Source organism: Pseudorca crassidens, chromosome 2, assembly GCF_039906515.1.
Source record: "Pseudorca crassidens isolate mPseCra1 chromosome 2, mPseCra1.hap1, whole genome shotgun sequence".
Classification (NCBI taxonomy): domain Eukaryota; kingdom Metazoa; phylum Chordata; class Mammalia; order Artiodactyla; family Delphinidae; genus Pseudorca; species Pseudorca crassidens.
Window position 1 is genome coordinate 507,566 of NC_090297.1, and position 27,706 is coordinate 535,271.

Sequence of the window (27,706 nt, forward strand, 5' to 3'; positions counted from 1 at the left end):
TAGGGAACTCCAGACCATTATGTTCTTTTCAAACCCTCCCTCTACCCCACCAGCAGCAGACAGCTCAGACTCCTCACAAACCCTCACAGAAGAGCAGGTGCACAAAAACTCAATACAAAACCCAACGCTTTAATGAGATGAGAGACGGCAGCACAGACGTACCAGTAGAACAGGTACTGCCAGCTGTGCACGGGAGCAAGCAAGCACGTTGACAAACCACAAACCCTTTAACGTTCCAAATATCCTGAGTAGAGAGAATTGTGTTTATTTAACCACATAAAATGCATATATAGGAAACTTCTCTATTTAGGAGCTGGTGGCCTGCACTCAGCATTGCACAGATAAAAATATACGACTTTCAACACAGATCTAAATACCTTCACATTTTAAAAACCAGAATTCTCTACACAAGTTTTAAGCTGACAGAATTCAAGTTCTGAGTTTTCGTATATAGCTTTAACTTGTATTAAACATGTTTATTTACAACGTGGACAGAGTGAGGGGCTGTTAAGGCCATTTTCTCATAGTGAAACATTGCAAAATACGTACATAAGTACAACCTAATATAGGCAAAGGTTCGAAAAGTCATTTTCTTGGTTTAACGTAATTGAGTATCGGTATGGAAGTGAAGAGACAGCCTGTCGTAGCACCAAGCCACGCCACTGGGACGTGCGCACCCCGCCTTTGCAACCAGCAGGGCTGCTGCTGAGGCGGGCGGGGTGAGCTGGGCCCGGGCCACACTAAAGGGCGGCTTGCTGGCCTCTCCATTCCATCTCCAAATTCATCACACAGTCCCGAGTCAACAACCATTTCCAGAAAGAGTCACGCCCCAGGGCCAGTGGCCGAGGTGGGCATGCCGAGGGCCGAAGGGCAGACCTTCAGGGAGCCTGCCCTCACCTCCGGTGCCTGCTGTGCCCGGGGTGGTCCCGCTCATAGCGATGGCCCGCTCGCTCGTAAGAGCGAGAACGCTCCCGTCGCTGGTCTCTACAGTAATGACTTTTCTTCTTGTATTTTCCAGAATTATCCGCCCGTTCCCGTGAGCGGCTCCGAGAGCGGGAAGAGCTCCGGCTCTGAGACTTGTGTGGCTTCTGGGCAGAGTACTTGCAGTCCTTGGACCTCCGGTAGCTCCTTACTTTGGAGCCTTTGTAGGGAGCGCCCCGATGGGCCTGTCTGGGTGGGGAGTCACTCCGGCTCCGTGAGCGGCTCTGTGACTTGGACCCGCCAGATGTAGAGCCGCTGTCGCTTTTCCTGTGAAGGAGACCACTGGGTGGATGACCGCCCACCCCGCCCACCTCTGGGTCAGGAGCAACTGTCCTGAGGAGAGGCCACACCACCTCCCAGGGAAGACACCCACCCTGCCAGGTGCAGCCCCAAGCGCCCCGAGCGGCACACACCTTCTCTTAGGAGAAGCGGATGGCGACGGGGACCTGGAATAACTCTGCTCGTGACTCCCACTCCGACTTCGAGCCCCTCGCCCCCTCGGCAAGCTGAGAACAGGGCGGAGAGCAGAGTTTCAGACCCCACGTCTTTGCAGCCAACCCCAGCGGCCCGTTGGGGCACGCGGACACTCACCCGTTCACCGGGCTGTCGGCCTTGGCTCTCTTCACGCCCTCCACTTTCCTCCGGGCATTCTTCACAGAGAGTGGGGAAGGTTTGTCTCCTTGGCCTTCCTTGGGGGATTCCGCTAGGATCAAGTATGAGAAGTTACAACCCGACAGCTGTTCTGCTGAGAAACGGGTCAGCCAAGCAAGGTGGGGCCTCTCCCGCAGGACTGCCGCTGCCGACCGTGACTCCCTGCTCCCCGCCGGGCTTGGAACCACCAGACGCAGGAAGGTCACCCGTCCCGCTCCTCCAGGACCGGGGAAAGGCGTCACACCTAACTCTAGAATATGACAACATGATCTACTGCTCCAGATTTATGAGATTTTCATTAAAGACAAACTATTTGGCTAGACTGGGTGAACAGCCATTTCAGGAGCCTGTCCATACCCCCTTCCTACTGAAAACAGAAACACAGACGTCCTAGGAGCCCCCCAGAGTGCTCAGACTAGCTGTAGACGTGATTCTAAGAGAAATCGGGAGGAGAGGGCCACCCCTGAGAGGAGCACACGCGCGCCCTGACGCTCACCCGGCTTGGGGGCAGGTGAGAACCGCGACGTGCTGTCCAGCACCTGGGTGCCGCCAGGCAACAGGCCCTTGGCTTGTGCCTTTGCCTCGTCAAGGGCGTACCTGCGCTTCTCCACTTCACCTTCCAGGTGGGTCAGGTCAACCTAGAAAAGCCAGAGTGCAGGATTCAGACCAGATGCTTCCAGTCAAACACAGAGGAACACGTGACGTGAAAAGACACAAAACCTTTTTCCGAGTATATAGCTGCAGAATTTTTAAGCAGATTTCTTGAATTTCTTCTTCAGTTGCTCCAAACAAAAGAAACCAATGGGGACGATTGGGCAAAGGGATCTGTAAACACAAAAAAGTAATAACCGTTATACTTTTTTTTCATTGCCGACAAGATTCTCCGGGCAATAAAAACAAGCCTGCCAGTCACCAGCAAGTAGGCTTTTTACTGGCTCCAATGAGCATAATTTGAAGCACAGTATGTAGAAGTTCACTGGGGTCGGTGAATCCCCCGGGGTGGCCCAGCACTGACCTCCAGTGTCCGGGCAGCAAGATAGATGCAGGCACAGGCGATGCTCTCAGGCTGGAACCTCACAAAAACGTCTGTGCGAAGGCTGTCATTCATGTAGTTCCTGAAAAGCAGATGCAGGAAGAATTGCAACGCCCGTGGCAATGCCCACACCACCTGTCTGCACTGTCTAAGTCAAGTCACTGCTCCACTAAGTAAGTCTACTGCCAGGACTTAGAGCTAGACAGTCCTGTGAATCTCACAAGTTCATGGAGAAACGTTCTAGCTGCTTCTTCTGAATACACGACAGGAAGACAGGGAAATAACTGAAAAAATTTTTTAAAGCTGGCTGAATGTCAGACAATATGTGTTGCTATGAAAGAGAACCGACTTTAACTTTACTTTTCCCTCTCAACCTTTGGCCTGCTCTCATGCAAAACACAGTGCCTCAGAAAGATGTCTACTGTGGCAGTTCAACGTATCTGATTAAGGAAACCTAAATGCTCAAAATCCATGGTGCAGAGAAACATGCAAACTCAAATGAACGGGCTCAGCACAAAGCCTGCGAGGGCCTTTCTGAGACAAGTCGTCCTCTTGCACTCCTTTTCCGGGGAGAGGTGCTCACGGCGTGGCTTCTTCCACACGGGGAGTCCACTTGAAAAGGGGGGAAAACGCCCTTGGGTGTATGGGAACATCATGCAGAGGGCTCAGTGCCCCAAGGGAAATCCTCTTCTCAGGCTTATCAAAGAACCGTTTCCAAACTGTCCCATTTCAACAAGGAGTCTTAAAATGAACATTCATAAAATCACATAAAAGCATCAAAATACTACAAGTTTCATCACAATCAGGACATTTAAAAAACTTTATCACATTTTAGAAGATATAAAAATACAAAACATTTGCATTTTTAAAAAAATTAAAGAGTTTTGACATTGGCTACATTTTCAACATTTTCATTTAGATATATTTCTCTAAGATTTAATAGACCAAAAATCAGATCTCACCTTAACCTTATCAACATTGCAAAAACAAAAGACTAATTTCACAAGAAAACAGTTGCACAGGTCAGGTATTTCGTGCTCGTAACATCCCCCCATGGTACCAGGCTCCATCCAGAGGGGAGCCAAGTCGTGCTGGGGTCTGACTGATGCACCCCCCACCCTGGTTATCTCTGCCCGAAATCCTGGAGAAGGTGACCTACAAACCCACGGAGAAATTCCTCAGTGATAAATTCTCCGTCTGCCCACTAGCAGCACCTGGCTCTGAAGCTCTTGCTCCAGGCACCCAGAGGGGACCAAGGAAAAGCCTGTGTGATGGAGCCAAGGCCACATGTCCCGAGAGTTGCAAGTAAACGGTTCAAACATTTGATAAACATAACCGTCAGTAACTTTTTTGGTTCTAATAAGAAAAACTTTAGCATTCAGATAGTGATAATATTATTAAACCGTTTACTCTTAGGTCCTAAAAAAATACAAATGAAGTCCTCAAAACATAAACTTAAGTGCTATTTTTGAAATAAGTCACAATATAAAAAGTGTCCATGGAATGATTTAAAGATGCACACCTTTTACTAGACTGTGTCAACACTTAGTGCTGAAAGAGCAACTCTAGGACTTTCAGGAATAAAAACACCATCCCACACTTGTCTGAACTCCCACCAGCCAGTTTTCACAGCTTCCCATTTTTTTTAAAGAGAAAGGTACTGCATCTTTATTGCACAGGTAGAGCAGTTTCAAATGGACAAAATTCATGTCAAGACAGTTATCAACTCTAATCAATACAATTACCAAGCACGACAGAGGATTAACAAGAAGCACAATCGTCAGAGAACCACAGCAGCAGTGGGCCAGCACTAGACTATCGTGCGCATACCACCATCTAGAGCCAGCCTTCGGCGGAGAGCCTGCACTGGATTGGCTGAGGACGGCCGCTGTCCCTGCACCGAAGCGCTTGGACAGGAGAGGAGAAGTCTTAGTCACTTACCCTCAGAGGCTACCCTTTGATTGAAAGAGTACAGAAAAGAAAAGTCAAAATAGGTTCTCCATTAGACACAGCACAGCACCAGACAATTCAGGCAGCAAAAATATGACCCTTACACACTTCACTCTGTGGGAAAGCACCCAGCTCTGAACTGTTACTTCAGGCTTCACTTCTAGCAAATGCATTGTTAAAATCAGTCCCCAGATTGTAGGAAGGCTTTACACCCCCTCTTCCTCCCATAGGATTCCCTTGACCGAGGCAGTCAGAAGCAAGTTCACGGTACCGTGAACCTCTAAGTCCACATTACCGTGAACCTCTAAGTCCACACTGGCAGCTGAGGGAAAGACCCCTACGTGCCAAGTCCATAGCCCCCAAAGGGCAGCCCAGTGACTGCTCTCCTCCAGGGGCAGGGCGGGTATGGGCCACCTTACCGTTCCACCAGTGCCTGATATCTGGGGAGTCTGGCTGGAATTTACATGGCAGGAACACTGGGCACTCAGACAACTCCAGCCCACAACCAAGTCATGGGACCGACTACCCACTGCCCAAGTGCCTCAAATCAACAAACTCCTGCACTGCCCTGGCTGGTCTCATAAAACAAGGAAGGCCAACTCACCATGAGGTCTGGACCAGGTGTCGGTTACGCTCACACTCTAACACCTGAAGGTACATAACGATTATCTGGAAGATATGGGTCAGGCAATTATTATCAAGCACCTTGAGAACCCAGAATTCAGATCTTGAGGGCATCCATGCAGCAAATAAGGGCCTCGTCCTAGATCCCAGGGGTGGCTCCCGGTCGCACGCCCCGTGCACAGCTCAGCTGGAGGGGAGCTCTTGCCGACGCGCCCGCTCCCTGCTTCTGCAGCCAGGTGCCACGAACGCGCGTGAGAACCTAGCTGCACCCAAGTCTGTCTCGGCCGGAACAGGGCTGATGCTCATTCTCGTCTTCGACACACTTTCCACCAGTGAGATTAGCCTGCCCTGAACATTGCTGTACCCCAGTCACCAACGTATACAAAACGTGGTGTGAAAATACTTTCAGCAAATGAAGAAAAAGCTCTTAAACGTGTGGTGAGTAATCTACCGAGATTCTGAACTAATACCAAGAGAAGATATGAGGAAACCCCGAGTAAAAAAAGGATGGAAACAGAGATGAAAATAGCACTCTTCACGTTTGAGTGTAACATAGAAGATATACATGGTATCGTATGCTCAACTGATACACAGTGCAAAATAGCTTTCGTTCATCTCCAAATAAAGGGTTCAGAATTCTTCCAATTCCCCAATAAAAGAAAATAAAGTTATTACTAAAGCAGCTTTAGAAAAACAGCTGTTGAGAAAGAAAAAGTAAACTGACAGATTTCATTTTTACAAGTTCATCACCATTTTTGAAAGCTCAAACTTAAAAGATGCAATTTCCAAAACTTTTAGAAACATACTATTAAGATAAACATGATACAAGAAGACTAATAAAAAAACAGTTATTTTCCAATTATAGATAAAAACTGGAAAACCAAATGAGGGACACATTTAATCCTTTTCAGTTTCCAATCTAGGTGAGAATGAAGCAATGACTCTGGTGGACTCATGTGGCAGCTGGGCCTCATACCCACCTTGTGAGGGTGCTTCACATGGACGCAGAAACCCAACTCTTTGAGAACTCGCCTTTCTGCCTTGATAATTTGATTCTTTAAGTTAACATAATCTTGATCCAACAGTAGAGGCACAGGTTTTCTACAAATACAAAGCACACGATCTGCATAAGGCTCAAATAAAACAAAGCCTATCAAATCCCACGGGTTACCCCCAAACAATGACAATCTAAACATGATACAGAGTCAGGAAGTTTGCTTCCTGTAACTAACAAAACCACAGTTTTCCTCAAACCCCAGCGCTGACCTACTCACCCCGCCTCAATGACCCTCTCCCTGTTTTCTTTACGGATGATAAACGCCGCCTGAACAGAGTGGAGGGTCTCACGATCTCATGGCCCAAGGACTACATGCCGTCCATCCGCCTCAAGATACAAGCAAATGTATTGAGGATGAAGGGGAAACCAAAACACCAACAGAAGCATGGCATTTAAACAGCCAAGGCTGCATTTTAAAAAGGCCCTCCATTAGCTGGAGCGTTGGAAAGCCTGGGCCAAGGATGCTTCTAAATATCCTGCGACGCACAGGACGGTCCCCACAGCAAAGAATCATCCAGCCCAAAACGCAGACAGTGCTGAGGTTGAGAACCCAGTTCTAGAGCATTCAGGCTGACGTGGGCAAATCACGAAACGAAGGCCACAGCCAAACTACAGCCACAGCGCCCTGTCCTCCTGACTGCGGTTCCTTCACTGATTAAACAGCATCTGTTGGGTACACCCCCCCACCCCCGCCACAGGCGCCACACCTCCTCCTGGGCACAGGTTTAAAACCTCACCCCCTAAACCTTGTTTCAGAAACGTTAATGTAACGGAATAACCGTGAAAACAGAGACGGATACGTACGACAGGTCTGATAAAAACTCACTTTTTCTCTCTCAGGTGTCGAAGGCGATGAAACACGTTGATGACGTCCCGTATCCGTCTTGGAGCCTCTTCTATCTTGGAGGCCAAGTGAACACAGGCCATTGACACGTGCTGAAACGTAAGCGATGCAACACAGAGATGTTTGTTCCAAGGACGACAGTCTCCAACAGCTGAAGAACGGCGGTTAAGAGCCGTGCACCCTGAGAAAAAGGCCACTTGGAAAAAAACCCTCTGCAGTACAGGGGGCTTCCCAAACCCCCAAGTACAGCGCTGCAATTGGGAGGCAAGTACTCGTTCCTCTGAGCAACGGGCAACGCAACAAACCCACGTTTCCTGTCAACGCGTTTCTGAGGGAAAAAAGGCGGGAGGAAGCCTCACCTCCATGGAATGCTTCACAAAGGACTTGGTGTAGAAGAACCGCTGGAACAACACCTGCCCGGTAGCCATGGCAACCTGCACAAGAGAAAGATTCCATCCTTTTCAAAACCCAATTCAAAGCCCTCAAAGTTAAATTATTAGGTTTCACGAGACTCCTAACAAAAAGTCAAAAACTAAAATGCTTCCGCGTCCACAAAGGCTCTTCGCGTTCCGCTGCCTCGCCTCCCTCATCACCTCCGGTGGGCGGCAGCGGGGACTCCCTGGGCCTGGGTCGGCCGGTGGGCCCGGGGCCAGGTGAGAATAAGGAGCGGGGTCGGGGTCCGAAGAGGGGATCGGCGCTGCGCCCGGGTGCCGGGCGGGGACACGGAGTGGGCTCCGGATAAGGCCCCCCCGCCAACAAAGGGGCCGGCAGCCTTCCCGGCGCCAGCGCGGCGGTTACCTCGGCCCGAGGCTCGCGACCGCTCCCTCACCTGCGGCAGGCGGAGCAGGATGCCGGCCGCCTGGATGAGCTCGCAGCCCACCACGCGGAGGTCGGTCTCCGTGTCAGTGTCGAGGCCACTCGACATGGACGGCGTGAAGCGGAGCTTGTCGTCCGGCAGGAGGCAGTTCTCCAGAGTGATGAGCACCCCAGAGTACAGCCGGTCCCCAATTAGCACCCCCTGCGACCCCGGAGCTGCGCCCCCGGAGGCCGGCGTGCCGGCCGCTGCCGCGGGGGCCGCCGGTCCCGGAGCCCCGGCCCCGGCCGTCGCCGTCGCCGTCGCCATTTTGCGCCGCCGACTCCCTCTTGGGCTCCTTCCCGACAGGGCGGCTCCCCGAGACGCACTACGGCCGCGACCGCCCCGCCCCGCCCTGCCGCGTGCCATTGGTTCGACCGGCAGGCCACCCGGCGCTCCCTTGCTGCGATTGGCTTAACCGCCTGTCCGTCAGCGGCGCGGCGGACGCCGGAACCCGGCGCGGGCGGGAGCGGGCTTGTTACCCAGGAGGCCCTGCGGCGCCGGGCTAGACCGCGGTCTCGGCCACGACCCGGAAGCACTAGTCAGAGGTGCCAGCCCCGGGCGTGCTTTATGGGCTAACCGCCCCGGTCCGGCCGTGCAGTCCGTGCAAAGACCCGGGAGCTCTCTAGGTTCCCACCGCAGCCCCAGGCTCCTTAGGGGTCCGGCGGGTGCTGAGGGGGGCTTGGGGGACCCGGGGGCGACCCCGCGTGGGCAGGGCCAGGCGGGACGTCCCCTGCCCACAGGACCCGCGCGGCGGGGCCGGGGGGCGGCTCTCCTTCGGCCTGGATTGCGTCTTTCGGGCATGTGGTCCAGGGCTTGAATGGAGCTGTCGGAGTTTTCCGAGGCCCCCGACCTGAAAGGATGGGCGCACGCGCTAGTAAGTTGTGCCCTAGCCCACACACAGCAGCAACGAGATGCTGTTTCCCTGAGTTAATTTGTGGCCGCCGGCGCGGTCAATTACTCTCTAGCCTTTACTGAGTCCAGGTCTTGGGGTACAGGTATTAACGCCAGATTCCCAAAGTTCTCGCCTTCAGAGCTGAGTCCAGAAAGGAGAGAGAAGGTAGCTGTAAACGTTTAATTCGATGTTTCTACAAAGCCACAGCAGCTACAAAGTTGCAAGAGGCATGAGTTCCCCCAGGTTTGGGAGGAAAGGAGCCAGGTTGGGATGCCCCGGGGGCCATGGGAAGGGGCTTGGGGACTTTATCCTGCCAACAGCGGGGAGCCATCCAGGGGTTTGACCCTCCGTTTCCTCATCTGTTGTATCAGGCGCTCTCGGGATTAGTGACCGCCAGCTTCTGGTGGTTTTTACGTCAGCTGACAGCAGTGTTGCTCTCGCCTCAGCTGCGACAGCATCTGAGTTATCTAGTTATCCGTTGCTGAACAGTTATCCGAGACTTTCACCAGGACCAGTGAAAGAACCTGTGTGAGGATGATGGGAAAGCAAGACTGGGTGAGGGGGAGCTTGGGGTGGGGGGCAGTTGGAGAGGAGACTGCAGGGTAGGAGCCTCGGTGGGGGCAGGTTCAAACACTTGGGAGCTGCCATGATTGCACCCAACTCAAACCTGCCCAAACCCAGTGGCGCCATTGACGTCACTCCTGCTGAGACTCGATCCTGCAGCTCAGACCTGTGCGAACTAAGCGCCAGTGTCCTGTCTTCACCTCTGTGGGCAACGTGGCTACAGTGCCCCACCTCCCCTACCCCAGCCGGCAGCTCAGGGAGCTTTCCTCTCTGCGGGCCACAGCAGCACACTCCAGGAAACAACTTGTTTCTTGTGGGCCCTGTCTGGGCTGCCTGTGCATCCCCTAACAGTGACTGGCCAGAGGAAAGGGGAAAACTGATGGCTCTAGACAGTCAGGGCCAGACTCTGGAGCTGGGGACACGGCCACAGCACAAAGGGAAACCTGGTTCTGTGGCCAGGGCAGGGGTGCCAGGAACAGCCCACAGTTGTCTGCCACGTTCCCACCTGCCTTTATCAAGATGAACGAAGAGAAGGCAGCTCCTTCACAGCAGTGCATCTTGCACAGAACTTGGTCCGCCACACCAGAGAGCTCTTTGTATCCTCCACCCTGTTGTTTTCAATATGAACCATTTTCTGACAAGGTGCGTAGTCAGGCGCTGCACTCAGCATGGCAGAACAGGACTCAGGCACCTGCCCCCGAGTGCTTGGTCCAGTGGCCATGTTTGGACACAGCGACAAGGGCCAGGAGGAGGGGCCTCTTAAGAAGCCAGAGCAGTAATTGCAGCTGGAAGAGATGTTCACCCGCGTGAGGATGGAGGAAAGTGGGCAGAGTGAAAAGATTTGACCGGCTCTGTACTGAGCTGGAGATGGGTGTTGTCTGAGGGGGGTGACGTCCAGGGCAGGGCTGGCAAAGGGTGGGGGACGGCATCGCCACAGGGCCCAGCATGGGGGTTCGGAGTGCGGTCAGGCGGGCATTGCCAGGTAAACGCAGGGGTCATCAGCAAGCAGACAGCGACTGCTCTGGTGGGCCTGAAGAGCTCTCCTAGAGCAGAGCGTGTGCGGGAGGGGAAGGAGGGCAGTCCTGGAGGGAAGGGAGCGCATGGTCCTCCGGGGCAAGGGCTGTGTCCCTTGGACTTGGGGACCAGGAGACGGCTTTGGTGAGAGCTATCAGGGCGTGGCAGAGCTGCTCACAGACCCAGTGACAGGAGGCCAGAGCTGGAAGGGGCTCAGAATGCAGACGAGGCTCCTGGAGAAGGCCAAGGGAGGGCCCTGTTCCTGAGCAGGAGGGGCACACAAGTTCCATTCCAGCCCAAGAGGAGGGTGGACACCTCTGCGTGGGAGCGGTCAGAGGGGGAGGACAGGGCTGTAAGGGAAGTAGGGCTGGTAGACCTGTTGTGAGGCGGCCCCTGTCAGAGATTTCTGGGCTTGACTCCGGAACTAATGAAGTCAGCTATTTGGGGGAGGGGCCGAGACCCTTACATTAAGGCTCCCCAGGTGATTTGATGGTCACCCTGCCTGCGGGGGCTAAGGCGAGCCCAGGACCCGGACAGCCACCCTGCCTGCTGGTCTGGGGAGTGAGGGAAACCAGCTAGTGCTCAGTGGCTGAAGAGCTGCGCCAGGGAGTCCCTGCTGGAAACCCAAGGAGGGGAAGGGGGAGGTCAAGCAACAGCAGGGCCTGCTGCCACCCCCCAGCCTGCAGGAGGATCTAGGGTTCCTAGGGGAAGCCTTGCCCTAATTACCACCCAGCACACGGGCACTCAGGCAGGGCCGACCCAAGGTGTTTGTGCCAAAGAACACAAATATTTTATTTACACAATCCATGTGAGATTTCTGAACCTGTGCCAAAAGAGGCAGATAGGGCCTTTTCTCTCAGGCCTGTTACTGAAATGTAAATTAACACAAATGCAAGTCAAACTTACTCATTGTTGACAAATAACTCTTAGTCCCTATTTTAGTATAATCATCACATGGGGGAAGAAAAAAACTTTTCCTAAGATGCTCAGCCTCAAAGGGCAGTCAGTGGGTGTCAGCATCCCCCTCAGAGGTGCTGTGCCACCCTGGAAAAAATGCCTTCGGGCTCCTTCCCATCCCCCAAGGCAGCAGCAAATCCTTCCTGTCGCCTCCTTTTGGCCAAAGCAGCCAAAGATTTAAAAGTCTTTGGTTCGTAGATGGCTAGATCTGCAAGTACTTTCCTGTTGAGCTCCACCTGGCACTGGGAAGAAAATTAGAGCCTGTATCAGCATCAGAAATGCATTTCAGTGAAACACAGGAAGACTTGGAACACGGCTAAGCACCCTGTGATTTGAATCACCTTAGCACACACCACTTGAGCCCCAGTGGGGGAGAGGGAGTGGTGAGTCCTGTTCAAGCAGGACGCGGGAGGAGAAGGGGGGCGGGGGGCAGGGGGGGAAACCAAGGGCTGTCAGCCAGACTTCTGGCCTGGGGTACCCTTTAAGGCAGATGGGAAGAGGAAACCACAATTTCCATTTCACAAACGATGAAAAATAAGACCCAGAAAAGGTGTGTGAGGCACAAGCAGAGGAATTAAGATCAAAACCGGGCGCTCATTACGTGAGAGAGCCAAAGTCCTCTATCGAGTGAAGCAACAGAAAATGGAGGGACAGTGCCAGTGAGTCTGGGGTGCAGAAAGAAGAGGGGATGGTCTCCTGACATTAAAGGCAGCTGTGCAGGAGAAGTCAGTCCTGTTCTACCACCTGGGACCCCTGTGCTGTGGGCAGAGTCCCTCTCCTTTTGAGCCTAGTTCCCCATCAGTAAAACAGAGGTGTCGCACCTACACTTACCCTGAGGATCTTTGTAAAGTGCCAGACACAGGGCCTGGCACAAGGACCCATTCCCCCTAGCTTTTCAAGTAAAAACGTAAATGCACACAAAAGCAGAGGGAATACCATACTCACCAGAGGCAAGTGACCAAGATTCTGTGGCACATGCTTGCTTTATTCCCTCCAAGATGTTTCCCTCCTTTTTGACTACGATTCAACTTGATCTGCTACCTCACCAGAATTCATTCAGTGTAAAAGCTTTGAAATTAAACTTTAAAGTTAAAGCCAAGTTTTTCTACCTTTTTCTCTTGACGGGGAAACACCAGGGCTTATGTCTTGGTGCCACATACCCTATTACCAATTCTGCTACCAGCGGGGCAGCGGCAGAGCCAGTGTGGTGCGTCCCCGAACCCACCAGAACCCCACTCCAAGAACAAAAGCAATGTTGGGCTGCTAACATTCCACTGCCCACGCTGCTGGACCACGGCAACTGGACGGGTTATGAAGACGTTTAACGTCTCGGCAGGACCACATCCTCGACCATACCTTAATCAAGTTGAGGATGAATGCTGGGTACTTCAGGCCGTGTTCCTGGGAAGCAGCTGTAACTCGACTGATCCAGAGCTGAAATGAGAAACACTGAGATGCTCAAGAACCAGCTGTATGTTACATCCACACCTCTCAACGAAGGTTGTCACTGGACTAAAAGGGTTTTTTTGTAAGAGCTAATACAAAAAGTCAGTGTCCTATTCAGGCTGAAGTATAAAGAACAATGAGCAAAAGCTGGTGCTCTTTATCCAAATGCCCGCTGTAAAGCATTAACTCCACACACATCTTTAGGCGCCGAGGGAGGATACAAAGATGAGCAAGAGATTCTGGGGCAGACACAGCTCCGGGCGTAGCAAGGGTCCAGGTCGAAGCTTCAAGGAGGTGAAGGCCTGGAGGGGAGGAGGCAGGGGCCTCGAGAAGGGCCAGAATGGCGGGGCAGCGGCGTCCGCTCCAGGCGCAGCGAGAGATCTGAGCGCTGCAGGGAAGCCGGGCTGGGGAAGTTCTGCGTGCATCTGTCCAACAGGTTCCATGTGAGGCTGCCACGCCGGACCCGCTGCCACCCTCGCGCCCCCGACACCCGCACACCGCATCGGGCCCAGCCGGTGCCAACGGGGCTGCGCGCGAACCGCGTGCACAGGAGCGGCTCGCCGGGCGCGGTGCACCTGCGGCCGCGAGGCCCCGCGGGTTCGGGAGGGCTGGGGCAGCGGGGCGAAGCCGAGCGGGCCGCGCTTACCGTCCGCAGGTTCCTCTTCTTCAGCCTGCGGGCTCGGGTGCACTGCACGAACGCTCGCGTCACAGCCCTGACGGCCAGCCGGTAGCACCGATTCTTCCTCCCCCGGAAGTGCTGGTCAAGAAACGGGAGAGGAGGCGGTCGGCGGGACCCGCGCGCGCCGGGCCAGGCGGGGGCGCGGGGCGCACGGCACACTCACCCGCGCGTGCTTCAGCACCTCCTGGACCCGCCAGTAGCGGTCAGTGATGCGATTCCGCAGCCAGAGCTGCGCCGTGAGGAAGACCATGGCGCCCGCAGCCCGCGCCTCTGCTCACCAAGGTGAGCGTCGCACCTCCGCCGCCACCCCTCCCCAGCGATTCCGGGTCAGCTCTTCCCTCACCCAGGGGAACTTCCGGGTCTCTGCGCGTGCGCTCTGGGTCCGCGCCGCTATCCCTCTCCTGTGCGCATGCTCGAGCTCAGGGGGCGGTGCCGGGGCTGGGCAGGGCCTAGGCGGTGGAGGAAAGGATCCCGCCCCCCCCGCCCCCCCCACCACCGGCAGCTGGAGGGCGGACAGCCGAGCGTGGCGTCCGGTGGAGCGGAGAAGCGCTGCCTTCCACCGAGGGGCCTGGTCCTCTTTACGCCGCGGAGCTGTGCACTTTATTTTTTTAATGAAGTTATTTATTTATTTAGGCTGCACTGGGTCTTTGTTGCGGTGCGTGGGCTTCTCGTTGAGGTGGTTTTTCTTGTTACGGAGCACGGCCTCTAGGCGCGCGGGCTTCAGTAGTTGTGGCTCACGGGCTCAGTAGCTGTGGTTCGCGGGCTCTAGAGCGCAGGCTCAGTAGTTGTGGCGCACGTGCTTAGTTGCTCCGCAGCATGTGGGATCTTCCCGGACCAGGGCTCGACCCCGTGTCCCCTGCATTGGCAGGCGTATTCTTAACCACTGTGCCACCAAGGAAGCCCTCCGTAAATGTTTATAAGCACATTATTGGGGTATTCTTCTGGTCCATTTGAAAGGAAGTTGGAGACAGCTAAATACTTCACTGTGTATTTCCTAAGAACAAGGACATTCTCTTACAAATCCCAGCGCAAGGATCAAAATCAGGAAATTCAACATTAATGCAATACTGCTGTCAGGTCCACAGTCTGCATTCCAGTTCTGTCCCATGTTGTTACCGCTGTTTTCCCTGTCCAGGATCATGCACTGCGTGGAGTTCTTCTGTCTAACTTTCAGGGTTAATGTGGAACAGCCCCTCAGCCTTTCTTTGCCTTTCTTGACCTTGGCGCTCTTAAAGAGTACAGGCTGCTTACCTTGTAGAGTGCCTCTCAGTTTGAATTTGATGTTTCCTCGTGATGAGAATCAGGTTGCACATTTGCAGCAGAATACTTCAGAGACTATTGTGTCCTTCTCGGTGCGTGGCAGCAGGAGGCCGTGATGGCAGCTTGTCCCAACACGGGTGATGTCAGCTTTGACCATTTGGTTACAGTATTGTTTGCCAAGTTTCTCCACCGCATTTACGTTTGAACTAATACATAGTTTGTAGTGAAATACTTTGGGAGTCATCACAGGCTCCCCTGTCAGCAGATGTTGAGGTAGAAGCACGTGCGACGGGCCAGGTCGCTGAGGCATCTGCGAACAACACCGTACACCACATTTGGTCTACACTCTGTGAAAGGGAGCCACTGGGGGACTGCGCAGGAGAGTGAATAGGATTATGGCTACTATTCTGAGAACAGCCCCTTGGGAGTCAAGGGATCAGGCGAGAAGAACAGTTAGGCTGGGGGCTGGCCTGGTTACGGCAGCATTCCAGGCAAGGCTGACAGTGGCCTGGACATGGTGGATGCAGCGGGGGAGGTGAGAGGCAGTCGGGCTGTGGGTGTGCTCTGAGGTCGAGCCCGCAGGCTGTGCTGGAGGCTGGCTAGAGGTCCATCCTGCAGCTTTAAAAACCACCCCGGGGGCTTCCCTGGTGTCGCAGTGGTTGAGAGTCCGCCTGCCGATGCAGGGGACGCGGGTTCGTGCCCCGGTCCAGGAAGATCCCACATGCCGCGGAGCGGCTGGGCCCGTGAGCCATGGCTGCTGAGCCTGCACGTCTGGAGCCTGTGCTCCACAACGGGAGAGGCCACAACAGTGAGAAGCCTGCGTATCGCCAAAAAAAAAAAAAAAAAAAAAAAACCACCCCGGGACTTCCCTGGTGGTCCAGTGGTTCAGACTCCAAGCTTGCACTGCAGAGGACTCGGGTTTGATCCCTGGTTGGGGAACTAAGATCCCGCAGGTCCCACAGGCCACTCGGCGCGCCCCCAAAAAACCAAAAACAAAACAAAGAAAACCCACCCTTACTCTGAGGACTCCAGAGATGTCACTCCAGGCCTCATCTTTGCCCCATTTTCGTCTCCTGTGCATCTGCTCTCCCATCCGTCCCTTCACCTCGGGCCCAGGCCCCGCCAGGAGTCATTGTTATGTCTCCCTTTCCCTGTCCCTCCCCACATCCAACCATCAGCAGGTCCAGAGGGCTGTGCCCACAGAACTGTCCCAATTCTGCCTGTTTCTCCCGCCCCACTGCTATGCCGCCACCGTCTCACTGGTCTCCCGGGTTTCCTCCTCCCAGTTACAGTTCACTCTGCACTTGCAGGCCCCGTGAGCCAGAAAGACCATGTCACGTGAGCTCACGCTCCCCAAAGGCTTCTGTTGTCTTGGGGGTAAAATCCAAGTGCTCCCAGGGTCCCCGGACAGAGTCGCTAATTTAGCAAGACGGCTCTCACTTTCAAAAGATGAAATCTGTCCTCTAAAGCTGTTCTTCCAGAAAAATCTAAGGACATTGATTTTCTATGAGGATGCAGGTGTGGACAATCAGAGACAACTGTCACTCTGTATCTGTCGCACTGCAGGGCTTTTAATTTACAGAGATGGCTGAGTGATGACAGGGAGAGGCTAAAGCTACTGAAAGCCCGTTTGTTTTTTTTTTTTTTTTTTTTTGGCTGCGTTGGGTCTTCGTTGCCACGCACGGGGGCTCTCTCTAGTTGTGGCAAGCGGGGCCTGCTCTTCGTTGCGGTGCACGGGCCTCTCATTGCGGTGGCTTCTCTTGTTGCGGAGCACGGGCTCTGGGTGCGTGGGTTCAGTAGTTGTGGCTTGCAGGCTCTAGAGTGCAGCCTCAGTAGTTGTGGCGCACAAGCTTAGTTGCTCCACGGCATGTGGGATCTTCCCGGACCAGGGCTCAAAGCTGTGTCCCCTACATTGGGAGGCGGATTCCTAACCATTGCACCACCAGGGAAGCTCCTGAAAGCAGATTTTTATGCCTTACATTTCCTGAGGGGAGGGCACACCACGCCCCACAGGGACACAGGCAGAAACAGCAGTTTCGATCAGGTGGTAAGAGCAGGGGCCCGGGGAAGGCTCAGGCCTTTATTGGGGTTCCCGCAGGAAAGGCAGGGCAGCGCAGGGAAACAGCTTCTGATTGGTTTGTTTGATAATCCAGTGGGCCTTGGTGCACAGAGGCAGGCCTGGCCCTGGGTGACTTCGGGCAGGGGGATGTCAGCTGGGCACGTGAGAGAAGGCAGCCGTTCAGGGCATGGGTCGGGACAGCAGGGGAGAGGAGGACAACTGGCCCTGTCATTAGTGAGTGGGTGCCGAGAGACAAATACTGAATCTAAGGAAACACAGTAAGCGGGCCGGTGTGCCAGGGGGGAGCACAGAGGCTGGCACCCCGCTGGGGGCGCACGAACAGGAGCCCATCGGGTTTTGGTCAGTTCTGTGGCCACGACTCAGTCTCTCCGCCAAAGAGCGTGCACAAGGCTGAAGCTACAGGGCTGACGTGGCCCTGGGAGTCTGGAATGGTTCCAGGTCAGCCACACGCTTCTTGCTCGGGCTCCAGCCACCGCTTCCTTCTTCTCCAGGAACCTCTGGGGTGTTCTCCCGTGCACCCTGGCAGGCGGCCTCAGACCAGCAGAGAGGAGCCTGCACGCCCTGAAGGCCGTGGAAGCCTGCAGCCTCTGGTCCTGCTCTGGCCCTGCAGCCCTGGGGCCCATGGGGCACCTCCTGCTCTCCACAGACGGCAGGCCCCAGATCCTGGGCCACCTCCCCCCACTGTGTCCTCTGGGTGGGGCTGGCCCCCCGGCTCAGCAAAAGCTCTGCGGTGGAGCCATGGCCGCGTTCCACGGCAAGATGCAGGGGGGTCACATGGAGCCAGCCAGCAGCGTCGACCTTCGCGCCCCTGGCCAGGAGGTGGCCGGCGACCTCCATGTGGCCTCCCCGGGCAGCGTGGTGCAGGGGGGTGAGGCCCAACGTGTCCCGAGCATCCACGTCTGCTCCCCAGGCGGCCAGCAGTTGGACGGCGAGCAGATGTCCACCGGCAGCAGCCCTGTGGAGTGCAGAGCGGCCATGCCTGTCCTTGCGGCTTGAGTCGGCCCCGTGCTCAAGCAGCACCTCCATGTCCTAGAAGAGGAGAGGGCGGGGCAGGGCTGGCCTGGGCGGGCCACACGGTGCTCAGCTGCCCTCAGCGCCCCTTTCTCCACACTGCTTCCTTGTTGGGTGCCGCCTATGGCACCTGCTGGGGCTCTACTTGGAGACCCCACTTGCCCCCTAATGGTCCTGAGCCGCCCGGGGCCTGGCTGGACTCTGGCCCGTGGCCAGTGCCCAATAAATATTTGGTGCTGCCGGCCCAGCGCCCTCCCTGGGCTTCCAAGAGCTGGTTACCAAGGGGAGTGACGTCAGGGCGGCACTCAGGGCCCTGGGGCCGGGCCCCTCCCCACCACCCGCACGATCACGCGGGGCCCGGGCCGAGACGTACCTGCCGGCGGCCCAGGTCGGCAGCGACACCCAGCGCCGTGGCCCCCGTGCCGTCCCGGGCGTCCACCCGCGCCCCGTGCGTCAGGAGGAGGCGCAGCACTGCCGACTGCCCGGCCACGGCCGCCACGAGCAGGGCGCCGTCCAGGCCCGCGCCACCGCCTGCTGCCAGCAGCTCGAGCACCGGCAGCCGGCCGCCCGCGGCCGCCCAGTGCGTCGCCATCCAGCCGTGTGCGTCCGCCGCCGCGGGGCCCGGGCCCGGTGCGTCCAGCAGGCGCCTGGCCAGCAGCGTGCGGCCCAGCGCGGCGGCCCAGTGCAGTGGCGTGAGGCCGGCCCCACAGCGCACGTTCGCTGACGCCCCGCGCTGTAGGAGTAGCTCGGCCACCCGCGAGGGCCCGTGCCAGGCGGCCTCGTGCAGCGGCGTGCGCCCCACGCGGTCTGCAGCTACGGCCCGGGCCCCGCGCTGCAGCAGGAGACGCACCAGCGGCACGTGGCCGCGCAGCACGGCCAGATGCAGCGGGGTCCTGCCCGCGCGATCCCTGCGGGGCGGGGAGGGCAGCACGGGCGAGGGCGGGGCATGGGGAAGAGACCTGCTACCTTTGCCCAGGAGGGAACCCTCTCCACCCCGCAAGGGACCGCTGCCTCCATCTCCCACTGAAGGGACACCAGCCACCATCCCTACCCCCAGCCCCGTGGAGTACCCGGTCCTAACCCTGGGCTCACCTCTCCTCCACACTGGCCCCTTGCCGCAGTAGCTGAGTCACCAGGCCCACGTGACCCTTCCACACGGCCTGCAGCAGGCGCCCCCAGGCCTGTGGGGCGCTGGGCCCCTCTGTCCCAGCTCCTGGGGCCTCCTCGGAGCCCAGCTCCAACCACCGCAGTTCCTGCTCTGCCCCTGCCTCTGTCAGGTCCTGCTCCCGGGGCTCAGAGACCCTAGAGTCCATCTGGAAAGAACAGGAATCCAGCATGGTTGCTGGAGGCCCAGGCTGGACCCAGCCCACTGTCCCCAGGCCGACACGGACCCCTTATCTCCCCAGGGGAACCTGGCTACCACTTAGCCTTCTGACGGCCTTGGCTCTCAGTTACCCCCAAAGCGAGCCCACCCAGGGGCTCCGTCCTCCGTCTGGGGGTCCTCTACATACCGTCCCGGCCCAGCCACAGCCTGGTGGCCCTTTCATGACACTCCCCCTGAAGGCACAGCGGTGGGGTATCTGCTCCCAGAAGGTGGAAGGCTGGAGCTGCAGTTGTGCGGTGGCGGTGGGGCCTCCCGGGGGCCGGGCTAAGGGCCAGTTCTCCACCTGTTTACCCAGCAACTTAAGGGGGAGGCCCTGCCTGCGGGCTACAGCCCCTGTCCCAGCAGCCGTCAGCCCCTGGCAACTGTCAGGGCCTCTGGCTTGTCCTCCCTCCCGGGAGACAAAGACCAGGCAGGTAGGAACTTGCCCGTGGACCACAGCTCCTCGAGGAGCACAGCCTTTGATGTGCCACGACTCGCCCCCAGGAGACACCCACACACCTTCCCCTGGGTCCCCCGCTCAAGCCCTGACCGCCAGCCCCACTCCTGTACCTGCTGGCTAAGACCAGGCTGGGGTGGTGGGCAGGGTGAGGTAGGACCCTTCCCCCCACCCAGATGCCGCATGAGGACAGAAGGTTCTCCAGGGACACCAGGCAGGCAACCTGGACCAAGGGGTGGGATAGGAAGCCCCCTGAGAGGAGACTGAGGCAGGTCTCCAGGGGCTGTGAAGGGGCAGAGCCCCAGGCAGTTGAAGGAGGGAGCCAGGCAGAGGGAGGACTGATCGGAGACGGGCTACATCTGGACGGTGGACGTGGTGCTGCAGGAAGCCCTCAGTAAGGCCTCCAGGTTGGTCACCGTGGCTCTGGGGCCCTGGGGCAGGGTGGGCCGGGTGGGTGGCAGGCCCTGAAGGTGCCTTCCCATCCCCCAATCCCTGGGTGAGGCCACCCGTCCAGAGCCCAGACGGGAGAAGGACGTGGGGCAGCCTCTGCAGCCTTGTCCCTCCAGCGCCTCTCATGATGGCTCACCAAGAGGCAGCACGGCTTTGGGGTGGTGGCTCCTACCCCAGCCCCTCCCCAGCTTCCGGAGATGGACGAGGTGTCCTCAGGGCCCTGCCCTCCGGAGAGGCAGCCCTTCCAGGTGCCAGATCCAATGGGTGGGTCTCCAGGCGAGGAGCTGAGAGGCCCCGTCCCACTCCCCAGCCACACGGGTCCCACCCTGTATGCCACGGTCACTCCTCCTCTAGAATGAGAGCTTCGTGAGAGCATGTCGCACAGGCCGGCAGATTCGTCCCGTAAGGAGCAAGGTGTTCTGGGTGGATGCAGACAGTTTACTGGTTAAGCAGCCGGCAAAGGCCAGAAAAGCAAGGGTGTCAGCCCTCTGCACTCTGTCCCCACAGGATGACCCAGGAAGACGCTGAAAGGAGCAGGGCCAGATGACAGGGGCACGAGGACACGGGGTGGGAGGGGACCCCGTTGCTGAGGAGCAGCCTCTGTGCTGCAGCCGCGCCCTGGGGGCCCCGTGCACCGTCCTGTACCTCAGAGCCACGGAAGCTAGAAACTGCTTCCTGGTGGCCTCCCCACAGGCAGAAGGCAGTGAGAGTGGGCCGTGGGGCCTGTTCCCCCGGCTTCTGCCATGGCCTGGGCACTGCAGCTTGCTCAGTGACCTGCAAAGAGCTGTCCCGCTACAGGCAGAGGCCTCTGTTGGCCTCCCTCCGCGTTGAATCCACAGGCATCCATCGTGCCTGGCGCACAGCGGGAGCTCAACGGAGTGCTTGTTGAGTGAGTGAATGAATGAGTGGAGGACCTGGGGGAGAGGGTGGGGCTTAGAAAGGAGATGAGTCCAATACACTTGCTGTCTGAACTCTCTTTTTTACCCCAACTTCACTATCAGAATAAATAAACAGCTACCGTGAAATCTTCACACGCGTGTGCCAGTGCAAGCAGTTCAATTGCACACATGCTGGGCAGCAGGGCTTGGCGTGTATTGCAGGGGGCCTCAGCAGCTGTCCTGGCCGGCGTGTCTCCAACCGCGTCCCTTGAACAAGCTGTGCATGTCGCTGTCATCGTCCCACATCCCTACGTGTCTGAGGGGTGCTGGTGAGCTTGAGAGGCCTGGAAAACGTTGGAAGAAAAGTTGGAAGGGATGAGGTGGACTGTAGGGGGAGGGAAAGAGAAACATTGCATCTGGTGCCACCCGGCCTCCTTCATCCAGCTCCCAGACAACCTACTCAGTGGTTTAAGTGTCAGCTAGTAATGTCAGTGGTGTTTATTTATTGTTATTATTTTTCAAATAATTTTATTTATTGATTTATTTTGGCTGCGCCAGTTCTTAGTTGCAGCATGTGGGATCTTTAGTTGAGGCAAGCAGGCTTCTTAGTTGCAGCATGTGAACTCTTAGTTGTGGCATGCATGCAGGAGCTAGTTCCCCGACCAGGGATCAAACCCAGGCCCCCTGCATTGGGAGCACAGAGGCTTACCCACTGGACCACTAGGGAAGTCCCTGTAAGTGGTGTTTAAAACACTGTATGTCGTGCACGGAAACCCCGGGAGGCTGTTAGGTGCTAAGAGTATTTTGGTAATATTTGGAGAAATTAGTTGGGGTTTTCAGAGGGGCTGGGAATGCTTCCTCCCTGCTTACTTGAAATCACAGAATACACACTCCCCCTGTTTTCAGGATGGATTGGATTCTGACACAAAGGATACCTGTAATGGTAGCTGCCATTATTGAGCACCTACTGTGTGCTGAGTTCCACATTAAGCATTTCACATACGTTACCCACGTGCCCTCTCAACAGCCCTGCAGTGTGGGCACCCAGCATCTTCTGGGGCTGTTCTGATGCTGAGAGGGGCCAGGTTTGGGGATGAGGGAACCAGAGGGGGCGAGGTCAGATGTTGACCTTCCCGTGGCAGCTACGGATGGGGCAGTTGCCAGAGTTGAGACTGATGAAATGAAACCATTGTTGCACGGTCTGGAAGTGGGGAGAGGGCGGGACCTGGGGTGAGGACGGCCCAGTGCTGAGCTCTCAGGACAGCTGTGCAGGCTCCGACCAGAGCACGCAGGGGCTGGCGGGGGAGACTGGGCAGGGCTGGAGCTGTAGTAACCTGGCAGAGAGAGGGTCAGCCTGGCAGCGAGGACCTGAGGCTCAGGTGTGACCCTGGAGACTGATGGTCAGGGCCGGACCTACCTGGACCAGGGCCCTGCCCTCCAGCTGAGTCCACTATCTGGTTGCTGGGGTCTGGGTGGAGGTCTGACCTGGCAACCTAGGGTTAAAAGGTTGCTAATCTGACCTGGGCGGGGGGCGGAGGATGGGCATCAGTCCTGCCACGTGACCGCCACTGTGAGCCCACCAGGCCCACTGCCAAGAGAGCATGAGTGAGCAGGAGAGGGAGACAGAGGAGGAGGAGGGAGGAGGCGCTTCAGACACAGCACCCATGCTGCCCCGAAGGCTTCCTGACCGCCAGGCCTCAGACCTGATGTCCCCAGGGTGGGCAGGCCTGGCTGCCCAAGGCCTGGGCGTCCTGCTGCTGCCGGGTCGGGCCCTGGCTGGGCTCGTGCTCCATCTGCTGCTGCCCGCAGCCGTGTTCCTGCTGCTGCTGCTGCCCGCAGCCACCACTGTGTACCTGGGATTCCTGTGCCACTCAAGGGTGAGCTGCGCCGTCCACGGGTGCGGGGCTGAGGGACTGTCTGGGGTCCTCGGGGAGTGCAGGTCCCTGGAGGCATGTGTGCCCCTCCCTGAAGAGCTCCTTCTCCTGCCAAGCCCCCCCACCCCACTGGCCACAGCAAAAGAAGGGCTTTTGTTTGCCACCCAAGGGGAAGGCTCTCTCCCCTCCCCTGAGGCCTCTCAGCCTTGTACCAGGAGCCGCCAGGGCCTGGACAGCTGGGCAGGGTGGGAAGAGGAGGAGGGTTCCAGGAAGAGAAGATAAAGATATTGTCAGATTTAACCAGTCCACAGTCCCCATCCTCCCAGCCTCCCCCAACACACAGCCCCCCTGAAGACCCCTCCTCCCCTGGGATGGGTTTCCCCACGTATGGAAGGGGTTATGGCTTGGTCTGGGATAGGGAGGGTATAGGCAGATGGGCCCCTTTCTGCCCATCTGGGGAAGGGGGGGCCGGGGGAAGGGGGCCAAACGCTGGGCCGCAGTAGACAAGGTGCGCCAGATGGCAACACCCCAGGGTAGGGCCTCGGGGTCAGCTGCCAACTTAGGAAAGGGCCATGGGAGAGCAGAGAGAGCTATTCTCTGAGCCTCCCCTCAAGGGGCTCCTACTCGGGCCATTTACCGCCTGGGTCTCCATCTCCCATCCTCGGCTGAGAAATGCCTGCCTCACAGCCAGCCCCAGCCCCCCCACCCACCCCCGACACCGGCTCTGCCAGACCTCAGGCCCCGCTGTCTCCTCTCCCGGCCCCGCCCCGGTCCCCCGGCTCTCAGGCCCCGCCCCAATCCCTCTGCCCCCCCCCGGCCCCGCCCCGGAATTGAGGCCCCGCCCTCTCCCGGTCCTTTTGTCACCAGGCCCCGCCCCGGTCCATCTGCACCGGCTCCCCCCGCCCCCGGCCAACTCACAGCCGAAGCGGGGCTTAGCTCCCGCCCCGTCCACCTGCTGCCAGGCCCCGTCTCGGAACTGAGGCCCCACAGCCCCGCCTGACCGTCCGCCCCGCCCTCAGGTCCACCCGGCGCCCCGCCCTGCGTGCCGCGCGCTGCTGTCCGACCGCGGCTCCGCGGCGCTCATCGTGTCGGGATTCCTCTCGCTGCCTCCGCTGCTGGTGCTCGCCTCGGCCGCCCGCTCCCGCCTGGCCCGACGCCTCCGCTCGCTGCTGCCACCCCCGACCTGGAGTCCCGGACCCTGCCGCCACCCCGACGGGGAGGAGCAGCTCTAAGCCTGGGTGTGATCCCAGAGGCCTCTCCAAATCCCGGAGGCCCCCGAACTCCCCCCGTGTCCCCCATCGCTGGCTCCAGGCTGGTGAGCTCAGGGTCTGCGTCCAGGTCCCGGCCGTGAAATCCCGTGCGTGCCGCGCGGCCCCGTGCGCAGTGCTCCGAGGGGCCGCGAGGTGGCACCGGACTCCTCCGGACCGGGACGGCCCTTCCCCACCCTCACCGGCCTCCTCAGTCCCCGCAGCCGCCGAGGGGCTGGGACGCCCCCAGAGAACAGGGAGATGGCTCTCGGAGAAGGGGCGCGTGGCCAGGCTCGGAGAGAGGCGGCCTTCCTGGCTTCTGCCACTGTGGCTGTCCTGGGCTCCTGTGCCCCGACAACGGGCAGTCCCTGCGGGCCCCCTGTCTGGTCCGGCAGCGGCCTCCAGCGAGTCCCAGAGGTGGGGAGACTTCCACGCTCCACGGTTCCAGAACTTCAGCGGCCAGAGCACTAGGTCATGCAGGGCTCAGCCCGAGACCAGGGTCAGCGTTTAGAGTGAGGGCTCTGTCTGTTCTCTCTGGATAATTTTAAGATCTTTTCCGTCTTTTGCTTTCTGTGCTTTTAAGCATGTTTGTGGTTGTGGCTATGTTCGTATTTATCCCCTTGGTACACACGGTGTGTCCCGTTTCTACAGATTCACATCTTTCAGCAGTTCTGGAGAATTCTCAACCATTATTTCTTCAATTCTGTCTCATTCATTCTCCACATTTTTTCCTGGGAAACACCTATTACGTGAATGCTTCCCATTGTGCTTTCACCACTCATGTCAGTTCAACTCTCTTCTGTGTTTTCCATCTCCTTGTCTCCCAGTGCTGTGTTCTGGGCAATTTCCTCATCTCCCTCTTTGAGTTCACTAAGCACCAGCTGAGTCTAATCTGCTGATTATCACATCCATTTAACTTAAATTATTATGTCGCCCTATCTAAAAGTTATACTACTCACTTCTTATTCAAATCTGATGATTTTGATGATCTCTTGGTGCATATGCTCGTGATTTGGGTTCCAGCTTCGACTTCTGGAACGTTTCACACATAGTTGTTTCTTTTTTTTTCTTTTAATTATTTATTTTTTGGCAGTGCCCTGCGGCATGCGACATCTTAGCTCCTCAACCAGGGATCAAACCCTCACCCCCTGCATTGGGAGCGTGGAGTCTTAACCGCTGGACCGCCAGGGAAGCCACACACATAGTTATTTTACAGACTGTACCTAACAACTGCACTCCCTTTGCCTTTGGGGGCCTAAATCTGTTACTTGTTGCGTCTGCTGACTCAGTAACAGCATAATGTTGCTTTGAATGTTTGTACTTGTTAAGCATCAGCGCACACCTGTGAACATTCTGAGGCCACGTCCCTCCACAGAGGATGCCCTTGTGAGCCGTGACCAACCTGGGCCCCCGTTAGGGTCCTGGTTAGTACCCCGCTGTGCAGGGCACCCCCACTGTGGCCCTGATGCACTGTGGCCCCATCCCTGCGTTCAGGGGATTCTCTGCTTTCCCATTTGTTTCCGTTCATCATCCTGGGTTTCTGTTCCCTATTCTTCTGTTTATTTATACACTTCTTTCTAGCGTTTCCTGGAGGGGAGGGGGCTTGGAAGATATCTACTGCCTTGTAAGCCCAGCAGTGTATTAAAAATGTGTTTGTTGTGGGCTTCCCTGGTGGTGCAGTGGTTGAGAGTCCGCCTGCCGATGCAGGGGACACGGGTTCGTGCCCCGGTCCGGGAAGATCCCACACGCCGCGGAGCGGCTGGGCCCGTGAGCCATGGCCGCTGAGCCTGCGTGTCCGGAGCCTGTGCTCCGCAACGGGAGAGGCCACAACAGTGAGAGGCCCGCGTACCGCAAAAAAAAAAAAAAGAATCCACCTGCTGATGCAGGGGACACGGGTTCGTGCCCCGGTCCGGGAAGATCCCACACGCCCCGGAGCGGCTGGGCCCGTGAGCCATGGCCGGTGAGCCTGCGCGTCCGGAGCCTGTGCTCCGCAACGGGAGAGGCCACAACAGTGAGAGGCCTGAGTACCGCAAAAAAAAAAAAAAAAAAAAAGTTTGTTGTAATTCGTCCAGAATCTAGTAATAGCTGGAAGGCCCTGGAAAGGATCTAGCGCACCATGTGGCCAGCAGGGCTCCACCTGTGACCAGGAGGTCAGGGCCCAGACGTGCCCAAGGATCAGCGCTCAGGGCTCACTCGTGGCTTGAACAGGGCCCGAAGTGGGGCTGATTCAGGTCCAGCAGGAGTCCTTGGGGTTTTCCTATTGTCTGTGGCCGGTCAGATGGGGGCCCGGCTGGCTGCCCCGTGCCCGAGGAGAGCTTCCCCGGTCCGAAGCCGCCTTCCTTCCCCTCCCGTCTAGGGTTGGGCAAGCTCTGGCCAGGCGTCAGAGGACTCTCCTGAGGATCCGCCTGGCCCTGGAGTCATCAAAACAACAGCTGGGCCTGGTGGGGGCGGGGAGGCCACCATGGGGAGCTCAGCTGCTGAGCCCACTGGTTCCTAAGGTGTGTCCCGGCTTCCCAGGCCTGCCCAAGCCCCACGTGGCCTCCAGCTGGCCCCGGGACAGTCTGCCTCAGCTCCAGCTCTTCCCACCCACTCACAAAAGGAATACTTGTGGGAGGCTGTGGAAGGTTGACAGAGGAGCCTAGGGGTCTGCTGTAGGGGGCCAGCCATCAGGGAGGACGGTAAAGTGGAGGGTAGAGGCCCTGAGCTACTGGGTGGGTCAGAGGTGACCTCCACTTCGGGCAAAAAATTCTCTTTCTGCAAGTACCCAGGCCCCTGCCCCAAAAGAGCGTGCCTGGCCATGGGGGTGCACGTGCACGCGCGTGCCTGTGTGTGTGTGTGCGCGCGTGTGCATCGTGTGTGGGTGTACATGTGTGTGCATGTGAGGGCGTGCCTGCATCCCCTCTGTCTGCCAGCCCTCACACACCTGGGGGGGGCACTGTCCAGACCCCACAGGTGTAGAGTCTGGGCTTCGCAAGGTTCCCTGATCTGCCCAAGGCCACTTATTGATTCACAAAGCATTTCCTAGCAGCCCAGGTGTCTGCAGGCACACTCTGAGTGGTGAGCAGCTAGGCAGGGCTAGGAGAGCTGGCCCGTTCTGTCCCCATGGTCTGTACCCCAGGTGTGAGCCCGGCCCCACCCAGGCATGTGGGCCAGGCAAGGGGTGCTGGGCAGAAACTGAGCTGTGCTGGGTGGGCTGGGGAGGAACAGGCAGAGCCAGCCCTGTGCTGACTCTGGGGACTGAGGCCCCTCCCCTTGCCCCATGGTCCCACCCCCACCCCGGGGACTCCCCCCAACCAAGGTGCTGACACAGTTCTGTCCCTCCCTGCTCTCTCTTTCCCTATGTAAGCCTGCCTGAACCCTGCTTGGGGCTAGGACAGGGCATGAGGGTCACCTCCCTGTTACAGAAGGTTCCAGCACAGGGAACCCAAACTAGGGAGGGGTCCCCCCTCGGGAAGGGCACCACTGTTCAGTTCCCTGCACAGGCTGAAAACCAGGAGCACCTGCTGCCTGCCTGCCTTTCTGCCTCCCAGCTGTGCCC

The 27,706-nt window shown here is 57.4% G+C and overlaps 4 protein-coding genes across 18 annotated transcripts; 1 reads left to right on the forward strand and 3 right to left on the reverse strand.

The window, feature by feature from the left end:
* Positions 1–109: 109 nt before the first annotated feature.
* On the reverse strand, positions 110–8,285 carry CCNL2 (cyclin L2). Of its 5 annotated transcripts, none has more exons than XM_067717474.1 (11): positions 7,970–8,278; positions 7,500–7,574; positions 7,123–7,232; positions 6,220–6,340; positions 5,220–5,284; positions 2,648–2,747; positions 2,353–2,457; positions 2,129–2,270; positions 1,573–1,684; positions 1,395–1,487; positions 110–1,248 (listed from the first exon to the last, which is right to left on the reverse strand). In XM_067717474.1, exons 1-11 carry the CDS (start codon positions 8,261–8,263, stop codon positions 894–896), a joined length of 1,572 nt encoding a protein of 523 aa, XP_067573575.1. In that variant the 5' UTR covers positions 8,264–8,278; the 3' UTR covers positions 110–893. The 5 variants fall into 5 exon arrangements, with proteins under 5 accessions (XP_067573575.1, XP_067573558.1, XP_067573585.1 ...); XM_067717457.1 differs by having other exon boundaries at positions 7,123–7,321; positions 7,939–8,278; XM_067717484.1 differs by lacking the exon at positions 7,970–8,278 and adding an exon at positions 7,939–7,959.
* Positions 8,286–11,233: 2,948 nt separating this feature from the next.
* Positions 11,234–13,897, reverse strand: MRPL20 (mitochondrial ribosomal protein L20). The gene is made up of 4 exons (XM_067717506.1): positions 13,712–13,897; positions 13,516–13,626; positions 12,780–12,857; positions 11,234–11,665 (listed from the first exon to the last, which is right to left on the reverse strand). Exons 1-4 carry the CDS (start codon positions 13,796–13,798, stop codon positions 11,492–11,494), a joined length of 450 nt encoding a protein of 149 aa, XP_067573607.1. The 5' UTR covers positions 13,799–13,897; the 3' UTR covers positions 11,234–11,491.
* A 2,539-nt stretch (positions 13,898–16,436) lies between these two features.
* On the reverse strand, positions 16,437–23,952 carry ANKRD65 (ankyrin repeat domain 65). 11 transcript variants are annotated; one of them, XM_067717546.1, is made up of 6 exons: positions 23,840–23,952; positions 21,188–21,391; positions 19,411–19,566; positions 18,992–19,212; positions 18,273–18,807; positions 16,437–17,917 (listed from the first exon to the last, which is right to left on the reverse strand). In XM_067717546.1, the coding sequence occupies exons 2-6, from the start codon at positions 21,341–21,343 to the stop codon at positions 17,285–17,287; spliced, it is 1,701 nt and encodes a 566-aa protein (XP_067573647.1). In that variant the 5' UTR covers positions 21,344–21,391; positions 23,840–23,952; the 3' UTR covers positions 16,437–17,284. The 11 variants fall into 11 exon arrangements, with proteins under 11 accessions (XP_067573647.1, XP_067573639.1, XP_067573657.1 ...); XM_067717538.1 differs by lacking the exon at positions 23,840–23,952 and adding an exon at positions 22,901–23,645; XM_067717556.1 differs by lacking the exon at positions 23,840–23,952 and adding an exon at positions 23,559–23,614.
* TMEM88B (transmembrane protein 88B) lies at positions 22,649–25,832 on the forward strand. The gene is made up of 2 exons (XM_067717624.1): positions 22,649–22,924; positions 23,941–25,832. The coding sequence occupies exons 1-2, from the start codon at positions 22,649–22,651 to the stop codon at positions 24,151–24,153; spliced, it is 489 nt and encodes a 162-aa protein (XP_067573725.1). The 3' UTR covers positions 24,154–25,832.
* Positions 25,833–27,706: the final 1,874 nt, after the last annotated feature.

Excerpts from the sequence above, each read along its gene's own strand:
- CCNL2 (XM_067717457.1), bottom strand. The coding sequence starts at position 8,263 with ATGGCGACGGCGACGGCGACGGCCGGGGCCGGGGCTCCGGGACCGGCG. Across the intron at positions 2,748-5,219 it reads CACCTGGTCCAGACCTCATG|GAACTACATGAATGACAGCC; the intron begins GTGAGTTGGCCT and ends TCTGCTTTTCAG. Across the intron at positions 1,249-1,394 it reads TCCGCTTCTCCTAAGAGAAG|GAAAAGCGACAGCGGCTCTA; the intron begins GTGTGTGCCGCT and ends TCTCCTTCACAG.
- MRPL20 (XM_067717506.1), bottom strand. The coding sequence starts at position 13,798 with ATGGTCTTCCTCACGGCGCAGCTCTGGCTGCGGAATCGCATCACTGAC. Across the intron at positions 13,627-13,711 it reads AGGTGCTGAAGCACGCGCGG|CACTTCCGGGGGAGGAAGAA; the intron begins GTGAGTGTGCCG and ends TTTCTTGACCAG. Across the intron at positions 12,858-13,515 it reads AGAAGAGGAACCTGCGGACG|CTCTGGATCAGTCGAGTTAC; the intron begins GTAAGCGCGGCC and ends TTCTCATTTCAG.
- ANKRD65 (XM_067717529.1), bottom strand. The coding sequence starts at position 20,545 with ATGCTCTCACGAAGCTCTCATTCTAGAGGAGGAGTGACCGTGGCATAC. Across the intron at positions 19,213-19,410 it reads GCTGTGGCTGGGCCGGGACG|ATGGACTCTAGGGTCTCTGA; the intron begins GTATGTAGAGGA and ends TGTTCTTTCCAG. Across the intron at positions 17,918-18,272 it reads CCGACCTGGGCCGCCGGCAG|GACATGGAGGTGCTGCTTGA; the intron begins GTACGTCTCGGC and ends CTCCTCTTCTAG.
- TMEM88B (XM_067717624.1), top strand. The coding sequence starts at position 22,649 with ATGAGTGAGCAGGAGAGGGAGACAGAGGAGGAGGAGGGAGGAGGCGCT. Across the intron at positions 22,925-23,940 it reads GATTCCTGTGCCACTCAAGG|GTCCACCCGGCGCCCCGCCC; the intron begins GTGAGCTGCGCC and ends CCCCGCCCTCAG.